General features: G+C 39.8%; 1 protein-coding gene across 4 annotated transcripts in view; it reads left to right on the forward strand.

Annotated features, from left to right (window-relative positions):
• The window catches only part of NCEH1 (neutral cholesterol ester hydrolase 1), a 76,548-nt gene that overhangs the window by 51,613 nt on the left and 8,667 nt on the right, over positions 1–16,268 (forward strand). For all 4 annotated transcript variants that reach the window (XM_049867298.1, XM_049867295.1, XM_049867297.1 and 1 more), the window contains 2 exons: positions 525–594; positions 15,873–16,044. In XM_049867298.1, the coding sequence (XP_049723255.1) occupies positions 525–594; positions 15,873–16,044 (242 nt within the window). The remainder of the gene's footprint in view (positions 1–524; positions 595–15,872; positions 16,045–16,268) is intronic.

The raw sequence follows: 16,268 nt of genomic DNA on the forward strand, positions 1-16,268 counted from the left end.
GACCTTAGGGTCCTCTTTCTAAGAAATTCTGAGACTTTCTAAAATTCTGTTTTGCTATCTGTTGGCTTAAACACAATACTGTATTCTTCAAATTGGTGACTTTCCTAAATCACAGCAAATGAGGGGTGTTAAAACAGTAAAATTTTATAGTTGGAAGGAGGGAACTGCCTATTTGTTTTGTTTTTTTTAAGCATACGTTGGAAGAGCTACAAAATCAGAATTAATGTGGTTCATTTTACATAATCCACTGTGAAATAAATGTTTACTTAGTTAAGAACATGTAATCTAGTATGTGTTTTCTGTTATTTTTTAGTAATTCCATTTTATCAGAAACCAAATTTAATTTTTGCATTTGTACATGTAGCTCTATCAATAAAGCATTCATTCACATTTGATTTTTCTTATTTATTTTTCTTATTAATAGCTTAAATCTAGGTCTAAAAATAATGAATGATTAGCAGAATTTAAGAGTGGAGAATATTAAATGACCTATTTTATAGTGACCCTGCTTTTGTCTCTTTTAGAAATCAGCTACTATGATGAACTATGTACAGCAATGGCCAAGGAATTGAATGCTGTCATTGTCTCCATTGAGTAAGTAATTAATACTGAGTCATATATATATATATATATATATATATTATTATGAAGGGATTCTAGATAACAGTTCATTTACTTGATTTTACAAGTGATAAAATAAAGTATAAGATAAAAGCCCAGTGAGGTGAAGAGATTTGCTCAAGGTGAGACTCAGCATAACCAGAAAAATATATTTCAAATACAACTTACAATTTTTTTTTAAGCTCTTTTAATAACTTCTTTAATCACCTTTTCATATTAGTTTTTGGAAACTTCTGGAAAAGGACTTAATTGAAAGTGAGTTACCTGCAATATGTAAGTTTGACTACTGCCTATTTCATCTAAAAGGCAATCAGGGTTTTAAGAGAATCTCTCCTACAGCTAAGAGTTGGAAAAGTTATTCTCCTGGAGTCAGGTTCCATGGCTTAGACCTGTGGACAGTGATAAATATTTAATAAGTTTGAGTTGACGTAGTTATTATTATTGTCGCTAGCAGTAGTACTAGTAGTAATGTTTTGAGCAGTCTCTACCAGCTTTGTATTAGCCATTTTTCTGGGCAACTAAGAAGAATGAGAATAATAATTATAACAATGGTGGTGATAGTGATAATGCAAAAGTCATGGCTCCTTTCTATGCCGGGCTGCTTTTGCATACATCGTCTTACCTCCTTCAGGTCTCAGCTCCAGTATTTAAAATTGAAACTATGCTCCTTCTACTTTTATTCTTTCCAAAGCCCTCATTAATATCTGACAGACCATATACTTATTTATGTGTTTGTTGTCATGGGTGGAGATAGAAAATGTAGCTCCATGAAAGCAAAGATTTTAGGAATTTTTGTCTGCTTTCCTCATCGCTGAACCATTGGTTCCTGGATATATCCCTGGCATAGAGTGCGCCTTCGATGAATATTTGTGGAATGAGTGAATGTGGAATGAATGAATAAAGAATCTCACTTAATTTTCATAGTATAAAGCGTCCAAGCAGGGCCGGATTACCCAGTAGGCAAGGTAAAAACCCGTGTGAAATTGTTCACTACAGATTAGGAAGTAAGCACTAGTAAGCCCATGTTTACCTTGCTTACTGGGTAATCCGTCCCTGTCAGGGCCTGTAGATTTGGAAAGCAGCTTTGATTCTGTAGGAAGGTGCTGTGGTTGGGAGAGAGACAGATGCTGGCCATACCTAGAAGGAGAATCTTTGATAAGGTGAAAAAATGTGAAATTGTTCACTACAGACAATCTGGTAAGCATTATGCTTACCATACCTGTTGGATAATCCACCCCTGCATCCAAGATATATAGTTTGATACATTTCTCATAAATAAGGAAATTGAGGCTCCAAGAAGTTAAGTAACTTGCAACGTGGTCACAGCTAGTAAGTGATGGAGTAGGGAATTGGGGCCCCAATGCTTTTTTGACTGAGTATCAAGTCAGTACTGAAGAAAGCTAATGATGCTGAGTGACAGGGCTGTGGCCACCACAAACAACTTCCATGCCCCGAGCTCATCCAGTTCTTTTCTTCTCTCTTCCTCTCTCTGCCAGCTGCCCTCCCTGCCCCCACCTCCCCCCCCCCAATTCATGGCTTATCTTCTCCTTGCCCCTACTCCAGATCTAGAACCTAAGAGAATTATTTCTTCTGCGATCTCTTGTGAGGGCTACTCTCCTGAATTGCTTAGGCAGCTCTGACCCTGTGAACGGAGCCCTGGTGATGCAGTGGTTAAAATGCTAACCAAAAAAAAGGTCAGCAGTTCAAATCCACCAGCTGTTCCTTGGAAACATATGGGGCAGTTCTACTCTGTCTTATAGGGTCACTGTGAATCAGGATCAACTCAATGGTAACAGGTTTGGGTTTTGTTTTTTTTTTTTTTTGATCCTGTGAACAGTTCACATGAGTGGCACTGGGGCTACCTTCTCAGTATGGATTCAGCCCCAGACAGCCCTGGACAGCTCCCCAGGCTTCCCTGGACCCAGCCAGCCCTCCAAGATCAATCAAGGGTTCTCAGTGCAGTTTTGTAAAACAAGAGCCTTCAAGTAAAAGATTGCATCGTCTAGCCCGGGTAGCTGGCCAGAAGAAAGCAGGGCTGTTTAAGTAGCTGCTGCCCCGTTATAGAACGAGTCCCTGTGGCTCCGTGCTGGGGAACCAGCTTCAGGGCCCCTTCAGTGGTTTCTTGTGTAACCTCAGCTCTTTACAGGCCTAAGAAAAGGGGGAAGGTTGGGCTTGCTTCAGTTAGTATCACTACAATGTACCACTCATACACGTAGGCCTCACCCTACAAGGCTACAGTACCAACACCTGGCCTCAGCTCTTCCTATCTGCTCTTCGCTGCTTGTTAACATCTGCCTCAAGGAAAAAACTAGGTGTTCTTTTAACTCTAGGTTTATCATAAAACATAGAAGAATGGCGTCTTAATTTCCTAGTGCTGCTGTAGCAGAAATACCAACGTGGGTGACTTTAGAGAACGGAAATTTATTCTCACAGTTCTGGAGGCTTAAAGTCCAGATGAGAGCCTTGGCTGTGATGATTCCTGCCTTGTAGGTAATGCCTGGCATTCCTTGGCTCCTTGACTTGTAGAGACCATCCTTATGTGGCATCTGCCCTGGTCTGCCCCCCTCCTCCACTCCCCGTGTGTATATATCCTGGTGTTTAATTTTCTGTTTTTATAACTCAGAAGTATGCTCTAATTAATCTAACAAAGAAAACCCTCTTTTCAAACTGGATTACATCCACAGGTATAGGGGTTAGAATTCCATCACTGTGTATTTTGGGCAATTTAATCTATAACAGTCCACCCTTTGGACCCCCAAAATTTATGTCTTTTCCAAATGCAAAACATTCATCCTATCAGAGATGGATAAGATATTTTTAAGAATTTTTTTTTTTAAGATCTGAAACATGGGAGAGACGGCTTTATTCTTAACCTTCCTTTGTGCCTAATCTGTACAATGTAGCAACCAGAAGTTTATCAACTGGGAAGCATCACAGTGCAGTAGTTAAGTACCATCACTCACGGACTGTGTGACTTTAGGCATGCCACTTAATCTAACATGGAAAATGGGGTTAGCAGTCTTCTGGAATGTTAGCTACTGGGAACAGGAGTCATGTCTTACTTTGGCTTCCCAGCATCCAGGGCAAAGCTGAGAACACGTGCTAAGTAAATATACTTTGAGTTGGATTGATGACCTCAGAGTCAGATTAGATAATTGAGATAAAAGGGCTTCAGATACTCTAAAAAGTTAGACAGGCTGGAAGATCAGTGCTGTATCCCATTGAACAGAAAGGTTCAACCTCTAAGTATATTTGTCAATATGGGCATAGGAATTATATTGTCTCATTAAAGCTCTCAGCTGCTAACTGAAACGTCAGCAGTTCAAAGCTACCAGCCGCTTGGTAGGAGAAAGTATGGTAGTCTGCTTCCATAAAGATTACAGCCTAGAAACCCTATGGAGCAGTTCTATTCTGTCCCACAGTGTTGCTCAGTTGGAATTTACTCAATGGCAAGGGATTTGGTTAATGAGTTTAATCATTAACTAATGAATTGCTCCTTTTAGGCATGTTTAACTATGTCTTATTAGCTCCATCTTCTAATAACATAACTGGTTTCTCCCCTGTGGTTTATGATCTTTTAGAATTTTGTGGTGGAAATTGGCATTTTGCCAAAAGTTTAGGCTGCAGCTGTTGAACACCTGTAACTGCAAACCACTGTGGGATTGTGTAGCCTAGAACCACCCACGCCTGAACCCTATGGGGCTATTTTTAGCTCCTGACACCACCCAGAGAAAGGAGGCCAGCAGGACGTGGCATCAGGCCTGTTTGGGCTTCTGTAGCCCCCTTGGGGAATGCTCTGTTTCTCTATTTACCCCTGAGGTTAAAGGCGAGGTTTTCCAGGTTTCCATCTGAATGGGAGGAGGTAGTTTAGATAAATGCTGAGAGTCTGGGGAGCTGGCTTCTGTTTACAGATCTATGTCCTGTGACATCTTAAGCTGTGAACAGAGCGCCAGAGCATCACGTCCTTTCCAGAGCACACTTCTAGACCTAGGATTTTGGTAAAGCATCCCAACACGTGTCACTTCATTTGAATATTATTCTTGTCCAGTCAGCTAAAAACCCATTACTGTTAATTCGACACTGACCCATGGTGTCCCCATGTGTTGCAGAGTAGAACTGCTCCAGAGGGTTTTCTTGGCTGTAATCTTTACGGAAGCAGATCGTCAGGGTTTTCTTCTGAGTTGCCGCTGCGTTGGTTCAAACTGCCAACCTTTAGTTTAGTGGAAATGACAACAACAAAAAAACATTGCCGTTGAGCCTATTCTAACTCATAGCAGCCCTATAGGACAGAGTAGAGCTGTGCCATAGGGTTTCCAAGGCTATAATCTTTTTTTTTTTTCCCTCAAGGAAACAAAAAGTTTATTTGTGACCTAGCTAGAGAGGTACAAGAATTTATGCTTATGTTGAAACTTTTAATCATACAAATCAATGTACATTTTTCTAACATAAATATGCAGAGGATTTTAATTGTAATCAACATCATTATGTAAATTGACTGCAAAAACTGGTTGATATCAATAAATTTAGAATTGCTTTTCAACTTATATAATGCCGTTTGAACATAATAACACTGTGTTGACACGAGTTTTGAAACTGATATGCTTTTGTTTTAAAGTCAAATCAGTTCTAAAATAGGTGAAGCAGTTTTGTCAACATGAGTGGGAATATTAAAGGTCCTTGATTCAGTTAATGAAAAACTTTTAAGTCGGCTTGGAACAACCTAGGTATGAGAACCCACTTTTTAAACTGTGAATTTTGTGAAATCTAAACATAGATCAAGTATTTTCGATAAAAATTTAATATCCAAATTGAGACAAGGCTGTAATCTTTAGAGAAACAGACTGGCCACATCTTTCTCCCGAGGAGCGGCTGGTGGGTTTGAACTGCTGACCTTTCGGTTAGTACTCCAGAGCAAATCATTTGCGTCACTCAGGGACCCCCTAGGCAGCCAAAGCTTTGCTAATCTTGTCTCTCCCTGCCTGAGTGACTGGTAGACAGAGCTATCTCAAGGGGCCTTTCTTTTTAAGTTGTGGTAGATATGTATGGAACAAAACATTTGCCACTTTAATAGTCTTCACATGCGAAGTTCAGGGAGGTTAATTACGTTCGTCATGTTGTCAAGAGGCCATTTTTTGAAAGTAAAAGAAAGACCTCCTTCAACCTTTATACACAAAACCGTATTTTAAGAACTAAAAGAGAAACAATCATCTGCTCACAATCCCTCTACTCTAATGAAACTTTATTATGTTTTCTTGTGATAGAAAGAAAGCTTTTACCTGTTAGAGGAATAAATTGATCCTTCCTCTGAAATTGTCCCCCTCAACTAGAGAGCACAATATGGATTTAATGATTGATGTAATTTAGATACCTCTTACTGAAGATGGGGAGGGGTTCTCCAAGACTTGGGAGAATAAACTAAAAAAAAAATCAAACCAGTTGCCATCAAGTCAACTCCAACTCATGATGACCCCATGGGTTGCAGAAGAAAACTACTCTGGTTTTCACGGCTGTGACTTTTTGGAAGTAGATCATCAGGCCTGTCTTCTGAGGCATATCTGGGTGGGTTTAAACCACCAACCTTTCAGTTAGTAGTCAAGTGCTTAACCATTTTCCCCACCCAGAGACTCCTCTCAGGGGAATACTAACCTATGTATGTTCCCAGGATGAATTTATTGAGCTCTTATTGGAGGGTGGTTTAAAAAAAAAGAAAAAAAAGCGAAACTTTATCTGTCTCCTGCTGCATCTAATGGGAGTATAATTTCATTCCAAAATATCACATGCACCTTTCACCTAATTGGCATTATCTGAGGAGAACTCAGTGTCCTTGTCCACAGCTGAAGGTTGTAGACATGGTTTCTAGGTTAGGTTATTTTGAGGGAGAATGTGCATCACCACACTCTCAGAATACTGCATCATTCAGGATCTATCTATATGGGATCAAACTGACAATAGCAACTCCAAAGAGTCAATAGGAAACTTAGGGGGCAGAGAGTTTGTGTTATGGTTGAGTAACAACTCAGAAAAAGAAAGAGAGAATGATTGTACAAATCGAAGAATGTAATCAATGTCACTGAATTATACATGTAGAAATTGTTGAATTGGTATAGGTCCTACTGTGTATATTCTCCACAACAACAAAAATAATAACAAATTATTAAAAACAAATAAACAAAAAACCACGTACCACGTGCCAGGCAATGTGCTGTGTGGTTTATTTTGAGAATATCGCAAAACCATTGATATCATGAAAGACACTCTGGGATATACAATATCTGCAGGTTTGACAATTTGTTGCTCTGGTGAGGTAATAAGAAAAAATATGTATATATTATTTATTGATTTAGTATTATATATATGTCGTTGTTGTTAAGTGCCATCGAGTCGGTTCTAACTCACAGCAACCCTATGTAAAACAGAACAAAACACTGCCTGGTGCTGCACCATCATTGCTGTGACTGAGTCCATCATTGCACCCACTGTGTTGATCCATCTTGTTGAGGGTCTTCTACCTTTCACTGACCCTCTACTTTGTCAAGCATGATGTCCTTCTCCAGGGAGTCCTGATAACATATTCAAAGTATGTTAGGTGAAATCTCCCCATCCTTGCTTCAAAGAAGCATTCTGGCTGTATTTCTTTCAAGACAGATTTGTTCATTTTTCTGGCAGTCCATGGTATATTAAATATTCTTCGCCAACACCATAATTCAAAGCTGTCAATTCTTCTTCCATCTTCCTTATTCACTGTCCAGTTTTCAATACAGATGAGGGGATTGAAAATACCACGGCTTGGGTGAGGTGCACTTTAGTCCTCAGAATAACATCTTTGCTTTTTAACACTTTGAAGAGGTCTTTTGCAGCAGAGTTGCCCAATGTAATATGTCGTTTAATTTCTTGTCTGCTTCTTCCATGGCCATTGATTGTGGTTCCAAGTAAAATGAAATCCTTCACAACTTCAATTTTTTCTCCGTTTATCATGATGTTGCTTATTGGTCCAGTTGTGAGGATTTTTGTGTTCTTTATGTTGAGGAATAATCCGTACTGAAGGCTGTAGTCTTTGATTTTTCATGAGTGTTTCAAGTCCTCTTTGGTTTCAGCAAGTTGTGTCATCTGCATGTAGCAGAGTCTTCTTCAATCCTGATGCCACGTTTTTCTTCATATAGTCCAACTTCTCTGATTATTTGCTCAGCAAACAGATTGAGTAAGTTTGGTGAAAGGATACAACGCTGACATACCTTTCCTGATCTTAAACCATGCTGTATCCCTTTGTTCTGTTCCAATAACTGCCTCCTTGTCTACGTACACGTTCTGCATGAGCACAATTAAGTGTTCTGGAATTTCCATTCTTTGCAAAGTTATCCATAATTTCTTATGATCCACACAGTTGAATGCCTTTGTGTAGTCAATAAAAACACAGTAAACTTCTTTCTGGTATTCTCTGCTTTTGGTCAAGATCCATCTGACATCAGCAATGATATCCTTTGCTTCACCTCCTCTTCTGAGTCCAGCTTGAATTTCTGGTAGTTCCCTGTTGATGTAGTGCTGCAACTGCTTTTGAATGATCTTCAGCAAAATTTTACTTTGCATGTGATATGAATGATATTGTTTGATAATTTCTACATTCTGTTGGATCACCTTTCTTTGGAATGGGCACAAATATGGATGTCTTCTAGTCAGTTGGCCAGGTAGCTGTCTTCCAAATTTCTTGGCATAGGCAAGTGAGCACCTCCAACACTGCATCCGTTTGTTGAAACATCTCAATTGGTATTCTGTCAGTTCCTGAACCCTTGTTTTTTGCCAGTGCCTTCAGTGCAGCTTGGACTTCTTCCTTCCATACCATCGGTTCTTGATCATATGCTGCCTTCTGAAATGGTTGAACATTGACCAATTCTTTTTGGTACAGTGACTCTGTATCCTTCCATCTTCTTTTGATGCTTCCTGCATCGTTCTATATTTTGTCCGTAGGATCCTTCAACATTGCAACTCAAGGCTTGAAATTTTTCTTCAGTTCTTTCAGCTTGAGAGGTGTGTTCTTCCCTTTTGGTTTTCTAACTCCAGGTCTTTGCACATTTCATTATAATACTTTACTTTATCTTCTCAAGCTGCCTTTAAAGTTTTCTATTCACCTCTTTTACTTCATAATTTCTTCCATTCACTTTAGCTGCTCTACATCCAAGGGCAAGCTTCAGAGTCTCTTCTGACATCTATTTTGGTCTTTTCCTTTTTTCCTATCTGTTTAATGACCTTTTGCTTTCTTCATGTATGATATTCTTGATGTCATCCCAGAACTCATCTGGTCTTCAGTCATTAGTGTTCAGTGTGTCAAGTCTATTCTTGAGATGGTCTCTAAATTCAGGTGGAATATACTCAAGATCATATTTTAGTTCTTATGGACTTGTATATGCAACTTAAGTTTGCATATAAGCAATTGATGGTCTCTTCCACAGTTGGCCCCTGTGGCCTTGTTCTGACTGATGATATTGAACTTCTTTCTCCATCGTCTCTTTCCACAGATGTAGTCTGTTTGATTCCTGTGTATTCTTTCTAGCAAGGTCCACGTGTATAGTTGCCATTTATGTTGCTGAAGAAAGGTATTTGCAGTGAATGAGTTGTTGGTCTTTCAAAATTCTATCATGTGATCTCTGGAGTCATTCCATCACCAAGGCCATATTTTTCAACTACTGATCCTTCTCCTTTGTTTCCAACCTTCACATTCCTATCACCAGTAATTATCAATGCATCTTAATTGCATGTTTGGTCAATTTCAGACTGCAGAAGTTGGTAAAAATCTTCCCTTTCTTCATCTTTGGCTTTAGTGGTTGGTGCATAAATTTGAATGATAGTTGTATTAACTGGTCTTCCTTGTAGGCGTATGGGCATATGGATGTTATCCTATCACTGACAGTGTTGTACTTGAGGAAAGATCTTGAAATGTTCTTTTCGACAATGAATGCAATGCCAATCCTCTTCAATTTGTAATTTCTGACATAGTAGACTATATGATTATCCGATTCAAAATGGCTAATACCTGTCCATTTCAGTTCACTAGTGTCTAGGATATTTATTTTCAAGTGTTCTATTTCATTTTCGACAACTTCCAATTTCCATAAATTCATACTTTGTACATTCCACATTCCAATTACTAATGGATGGTTGCAGCTGTTTCTTCTCATTTTGACTCATGTTACATCAGCAGATGAAGGTCCTGAAAGCTTTACTCCATTCACATCCTTAAAGTTGATTCTACTTTGAGGAGGCAGCGCTTCCCCAGTCATATTTTGAGTGCCTTCCAACGTGAGAGGCTCATCTTCCAGCACTATATCAGGCAGTGTTCCACTGCTATTCATAAGGTTTTCAGTGGCCAGTTTTTTCAGAAGTAGACCACCAGGTCCTTTGTCCTAGTCTGTCTTAGTCTTGAAGTTCCGCTGAAACCTGTCTACCATGAGTGACCCTGCTGGTATTTGAAATACTGGTGGCGTAGCTTCCAGCATCACAGCAGCATGCAAGCCACCACAGTATGACAAACTGACAGACAAGTGGTGGAATACATACATATATATTTTTTTCTTTAAGGCTGTGTTTTGAAGTTTGTGAATTCAGATCCCAGCTCTGCTACTTACCAGCTATTATAGACAAATTATGCATCCTCTTTAGACCTTGTGTTCTCATGCTTAAACCCACAGGTTTACTCTAAGATTTGAGTGAAACACGCCTGTGGAACACTTGGCTAGTTGCCTCACCAGCTGTAATACAATCATTTTTATACAGCATGCACATTTGTTCCATTGATTAAACCTCGTGCTTAAGTTTACACCAAATTTTGGTCCTTGGTGTCACGGTGGTTAAAGTGAGCAACTGCTAACCAAAAGGTGGGCAGACTGAAACCACCAATGGCTCCTCGGAAGAAAGATGTAGCAGTCTGCTTCTGTAGAAGTTCACAGCCTTGGAAATCCCATGGGGTCACTATGGGTTGGAATCAACTTGACAGCAGTGAGAGTAGAAGGCAAGGAGCCCTGGTGGTATACAGTGGTTAAAGCGCTCCACTGCTAACTGAAAGGTCAGTGGTTTGAACTCACCAGTTGTTCTACGGGAGAAATATGTACAGTTTGCTTCTGTAAAGATTTACAGCCTTGGGAATCATATGGGTCAGCTCTACTCTATCCTGTAGGGTGGCTATGAGTTGGAATTGACTCCATGGCCATTGGTTTGATTTTTGGTTTTTAGTAGAAGGTATGCACAGTAATAAAGACAGGCAGTCTAGTTGGCTTTGCAGAGTCTTCTCTGCCTGCTGTGAATTGGGCAAATTCAAGCTATACGTGCCATGAATTCAGTAGGTACTTTACCCCAAGGCCAACAATTTGTAAATTAAAAAAAAAAAAACTCAGTACTTTACAGGAACATAGCTTTGAACACAAACAACAGATAGCAAATATATTTATTTCAGGGCTTTGAACCAGTTTACTCTGTATCGACCCCTGCTTAGAAATTTGCATTTCTCACAAGTTCCCAGCTGATGCCAAGGATTCCACCCCAGATATTCTGAACCAGAATCTATACCAAGATCCCAGGTGGTTTTTATGAGTCAGAATCTACATTTAACGTGATCCATTACATGAGAGTCACCTGGGATCTTATTAAAGTGTAGATTCCGACCTAGAATATCAGGGGTGGAATCATTGGCATACGCTGGGAACATGTGAGAAATGCAAATTTCTCTGAACGGGTATGAACCAATTCAAAGCCCTGATTTATGTATGCTTTCTTTGGCTGTCTAACCAAAAGTCGGCACTTGGAATGCACCAGCTGCTCCTTGGAAACCCTATGGGGCAGTTCTACTCTGTCCTATAGGGTTGCTATGAGTTGGAATCAACTTGATGGCAGTGGGCTTCTTTGGCTGTACTACCCAGGAATTTCCTTCTGACTCTCAGTTTTTTGTGTCTGTCAAGATACTACAAACTTTTATTATAAATACCAGGTCACAAATAGACATGCACTCCCATGTTCATTGCAGCATTATTCACAATAGCAAAAATATGGAAACAACCTAAGTGCCCATCAACAGATGAATAGATAAACTATGGTACATACATACAACGGAATACTATGCAATGGTAAAGAGCGATGATGAATATGTGAAACATTTCACAACATGGATCAACCTGGAGGACATAAGTCAGTCACAAAAGGCCAAATACTATATGAAAACACTATTATAAAAACTAATGAAAAAGTTTCCACACAGAAAGAAGCAATCTTTGATGGTTATGAGGGAGGGGAGACGTGGGAAGGAAAAAACACTATCTAGACGATAGATAAGTGGTAACTTTAGTGAAGGGTAAGACAGTACACAGTACTAGAGAAGTTAGCACAACTTGACCAAGATAAGGTCATGGAAGCTTCATACCAAAACCAAACCAAACCCGCTGCCGTTGAGTCGATTCCAACTCATAGCGAGACTATAGGACAGAGTAGAACTGCCCCGTAGAGTTTCCAAGGAGCGCCTGGTGGATTCGAACTGCCAACCTCTTGGTTAGCAGCTGTAGCACTTAACCACTACGCCACCAGGTTTTCACACACCCAGACTCCCTGAGGGACTGAATTACTGGGCTGAAGGCTAGGGATCCTAGCCTTGGGGGATATCTAGCTCAATTGGCATAACATAATTTATAAAGAAAATGTTCTACATCCTACTTTGGTAAGTAGCGTCTGGGGTCTTAAAAGGTTTTGAGCAGCCATCTAAGGTACTCCATTGGTCCCACCCCATTTGGAGCAAGGGAGAATGAAAAAAACCAAAGACACAGGAAAGATTAGTCCAAATGACTAATGGACCACAACTATCACAGCCTCCACCAGACTTGAGTCCAGCACAACTAGATGGTAGCTAGCTACCACTACCGACTGCTCTGACAGAGATCACAATAGAGAGTCCTGGAGAGAGCTGGGGAAAAATGTAGAACAAAATTCTAACTCTCAAGAAAGACTTACTGCTCTGACAGAGACTAGAGAACCCCGAGAGTATGGCTCCTGGATGCCCTTTAACTCAGTACTAAAGTTGCTCCTGAGGTTCACCTTTCAGCCAAAGATTAGACAGGCCCATAAAACAAAACAAGTCTTAATGGGCACAGCAGCCCAGGGGCAAGGATGAAAATGCAGGAAGGGACAGGAGAGCTGGTAATAGGGGACCCAAGGTTGAGAAGGGGAGGGTGTTGGCATGTCGTGGAGTTGGCAACCAATGTCACAAAACAATATGTGTGTTGATTGTTTAGTGAGAAACTATTTTACTTCATCTAAAGCACAATAAAAATAGAGAAAGCTCCCAATCAATAAACTCTCCTTTGCCCAACAATATAAATATCAGGTGAATTTCAAGCTACTTTCAACACTCATCTTATGCCAGGTGATCTAAGAAGTATCTGGTCTTACTATATTCTCCAGTCAACAAAACTAGTGTCCCTCCTTATTGAGGAAAGCTGCAGAATGTTTCCATCTTGAACAAAGATAAGGGGAGGGGCAAGATACTCATTTTCAAGGGTTTCAGGAAGATTCTGGCCTCATAACCTGCTTGTTTTTAAGCATGTTGACGCTGTAATATGAGCTAGTTATTAACTGAAGATTTGAAGCAGGAATCTGTTCTTCTAGATTACCAATTTCCTTTGATTCAGAGTCACGGAGAACTTTTCAGAAACGCCATCTGAAAACTCACTTTAATTCATGTACGTGTGCAAGTGGGAATACGTCCTGGCCCACTGGGCAACCGGGGTATCATGATATGTGAGGCTATTGCTGAGATAATAAAAAATAGCTTTTGTTTTCACAACTTGAGTCATGAAGTGCATTTGTTTTTAATTTATTGAGAGAACTAGGCGTTTACCCTTGGTAATAATAAAAGTTAAAACTGAGACCCGGGCCAAGAAAAAAAAAAAAAAAAGGTAAATGGAATCCTGGGCGATGGCCCCACCTAGTGGACAAAGTCGTGTACTCCTACTCCTTTGAAGCAGCTTTTAGACAGTGAAAATCGACTGAAGGAAAAAAAAAAAAACATTTTGAATGATTAATTCATCACCACAGATGGGAAAATAATAAATTAGAAAGTTTGTTTTATCTGCCATAGGGTAACCACTTAAGGAATTTCTCACTGCACTTAGATTTTCAAAATGTAATAATTCTTGAGTGACCAGCCACAGCCATATTTACTACTTACCAAAGTCACAAATATTTGTTCGTTTTGCTTGTATCTGCACTTCATTTTAGATGTTCAGTTAGCTAGCTGGATTTTAGATGTGGGAAATAAATGGCCTTATGTAGACTGGCTTAGGAAAAAATGGCTTCCAGGAATAAATATGCTAAATATAAATGGAAAGAAAAAGACCAGAATCTTAAAACTACTGTTAGATTTTTATTAAGTAATGAGTTTCCACCCTACTTTGTAGGGTGTGTATTTGAGTTATGTTACAAATCAGGTAACTTTTCTGTGCCTATGTTTCTTCATTTACAAAATGAAGGCATGTCAATATTCCATTAAGGATTTATGGAATGGATTATTTATTGGGATTATGTGCCCAATACATTGGTAGATACTGGAACACAGTAATGAATAAGACACTGTCCCTGCTATCAGAGAACGCAGTCTTTAGATGAAATACAAGAATATATAATTTTAATGTGAGGCAATAAGTGCAGTGATATACTCTACCACAGAGAAGTATCAAAGAATGGTAGCCAGTTCAGTCCCCGAAGGTAAATGGAGTTACGGTCAAGAAAGGCCTGGATAGTTCACAGATACAGGCTAGTGCCAAAGTTTTATTTTCCTGAACAAATTCACAATACTGTATGTGCCACAAAGTATTTCCTACAACTGGAAGTCTCACAGAAGTATTCAGTTGACCCAGGTTAAAGAATGAGGGAGAATTAATAAGCGAGGGAGGAAGGTGGAGAACAAGAGGGCACACCAATACGAGATTGTCAATATGGAGATGGAGGGCAACATTATGGACAGAGTATTTGACAAAACCAGGCTTCTTTGGGGCTCTGAAGGGAATATGACTCCTACTAGATATACCCCCAAAGGGATACTGATCCTGCAAACTGGGGCAGTAGGAGGAGCCCCAGAAGTGTTAGAGCCTTGAGGGCCTGCACACTTGGCCTTTTTTTTTTTAATGGTTAAAAACTGACCTTTTAGTTCCATCTTCCAGTGAATGAGTGCAGTGCTTGGGTTTAATGTTAGGCTGGCACAGACTTCTTCAGTGGAGTATAGTTTTGTTGCCAGGTGGAAACTCCAGGTTCTGCTCGGCACAACTCGTCTCAGCCAATAAATGAGAAACCGAATTGGGAGAGTGGAAAGGTGCCTTTATTTGTTGCCCAAGGAAAGGAAACAGTTGGGGCTGGTGCCACCAAGACTGCTCAGCGAGGGGGAAGGTTACTTTTAAAGGGTTTACAAGTAAGAAGTTCATACAAGTTACAGCAGCAACATTCTTAATCATACTATGCAGGTGCAGTAGGGTTTACATATAACTTCATGTATCATATGTTCAGCAAATGGCAGTTAAACTCCACCCATAGATGGGAGAGTTACTGTGTATGAGGTGTTTAATGAGCTAAAAGGTTTCCTGAATGTCAACATGGTGCCTAAACCAACTTCTGCCAATTCCCTCTAGTTTTGGGCAGTAGTTAAGGAAAAGGGAACCAAAACTTTAACGTAAAATTACGGGGTGTGCCAAGAAAGCTGCTTGAGGCAATGGAATATTCTGCAGCCTCGGAACGTCTGTTTTAGTTTGACTATGTTATCAAATAAATTGTGAATACCATGTGGACACACTAAACATTAGCTAATGAAGTGGTTGATGTGGCCAAGTCACCTTTTAACCCAGAGGTGTTGTGAATGGAGCAGTGACTTCCAGAAATAAAATTCTAAGACCTATTGTAGTTCTAGCCACATCTTAATCAACATCTGCACTTAACTTTGAAGTTTTGTTTTTTCATCAGTGGTGGTAGTCTGTGTTTTTTGTTTTTGCTTGTTTTGTTTTGTTTCGTTTCATGGCTGATGGTTAAAAGAAAAAGACTTGCAAATACAAAATTACTATACTTTAAACCAAGTATTTGAGTTGCCAGAAAATATATGGTTTATTTTTATGTTTAATTCTTTACCTGTATATTTCTGGCTTTAAAAGAGTCAGTTTCCCCTTAAAATTTAAACTTTAAATGGCCTATAAAGATGTGGTGAAGGTCTTAAGTGAATACAACTTTTGTCTTCACAGATACAGGCTAGTTCCAAAGGTTTATTTTCCCGAACAAATTCACGATGTTGTACGTGCCGCGAAGTATTTCCTGCAACCAGAAGTCCTAGAGAAGTATTCGGTTGACCCAAGCAGAGTTGGCATTTCTGGTGACAGTGCTGGTGGTAATTTGGCCGCTGCCCTGGGGCAACAGGTAACACCACTGCCTTCAGGTGTGGTGGTGGTGGTGGGAGGGGTGTATGATAACGTCTAATAAAGCATTCTCCATCACCGAGTGGTAAAGGCTTAGAGGGGTGGGCTGGTCACTAGGTGGCCAAGTTATTCATATGATTGTACTTGGAGAGCTAAAAGATGGGTCGTTGAAGGAGGTGTCATCTCTGAGTCTTTGTTAGAAGAACACTAACATTTTTTTTTAAG

Source organism: Elephas maximus, chromosome 23 (genome assembly GCF_024166365.1).
Source record: "Elephas maximus indicus isolate mEleMax1 chromosome 23, mEleMax1 primary haplotype, whole genome shotgun sequence".
NCBI classification, from domain to species: Eukaryota; Metazoa; Chordata; class Mammalia; order Proboscidea; family Elephantidae; genus Elephas; species Elephas maximus.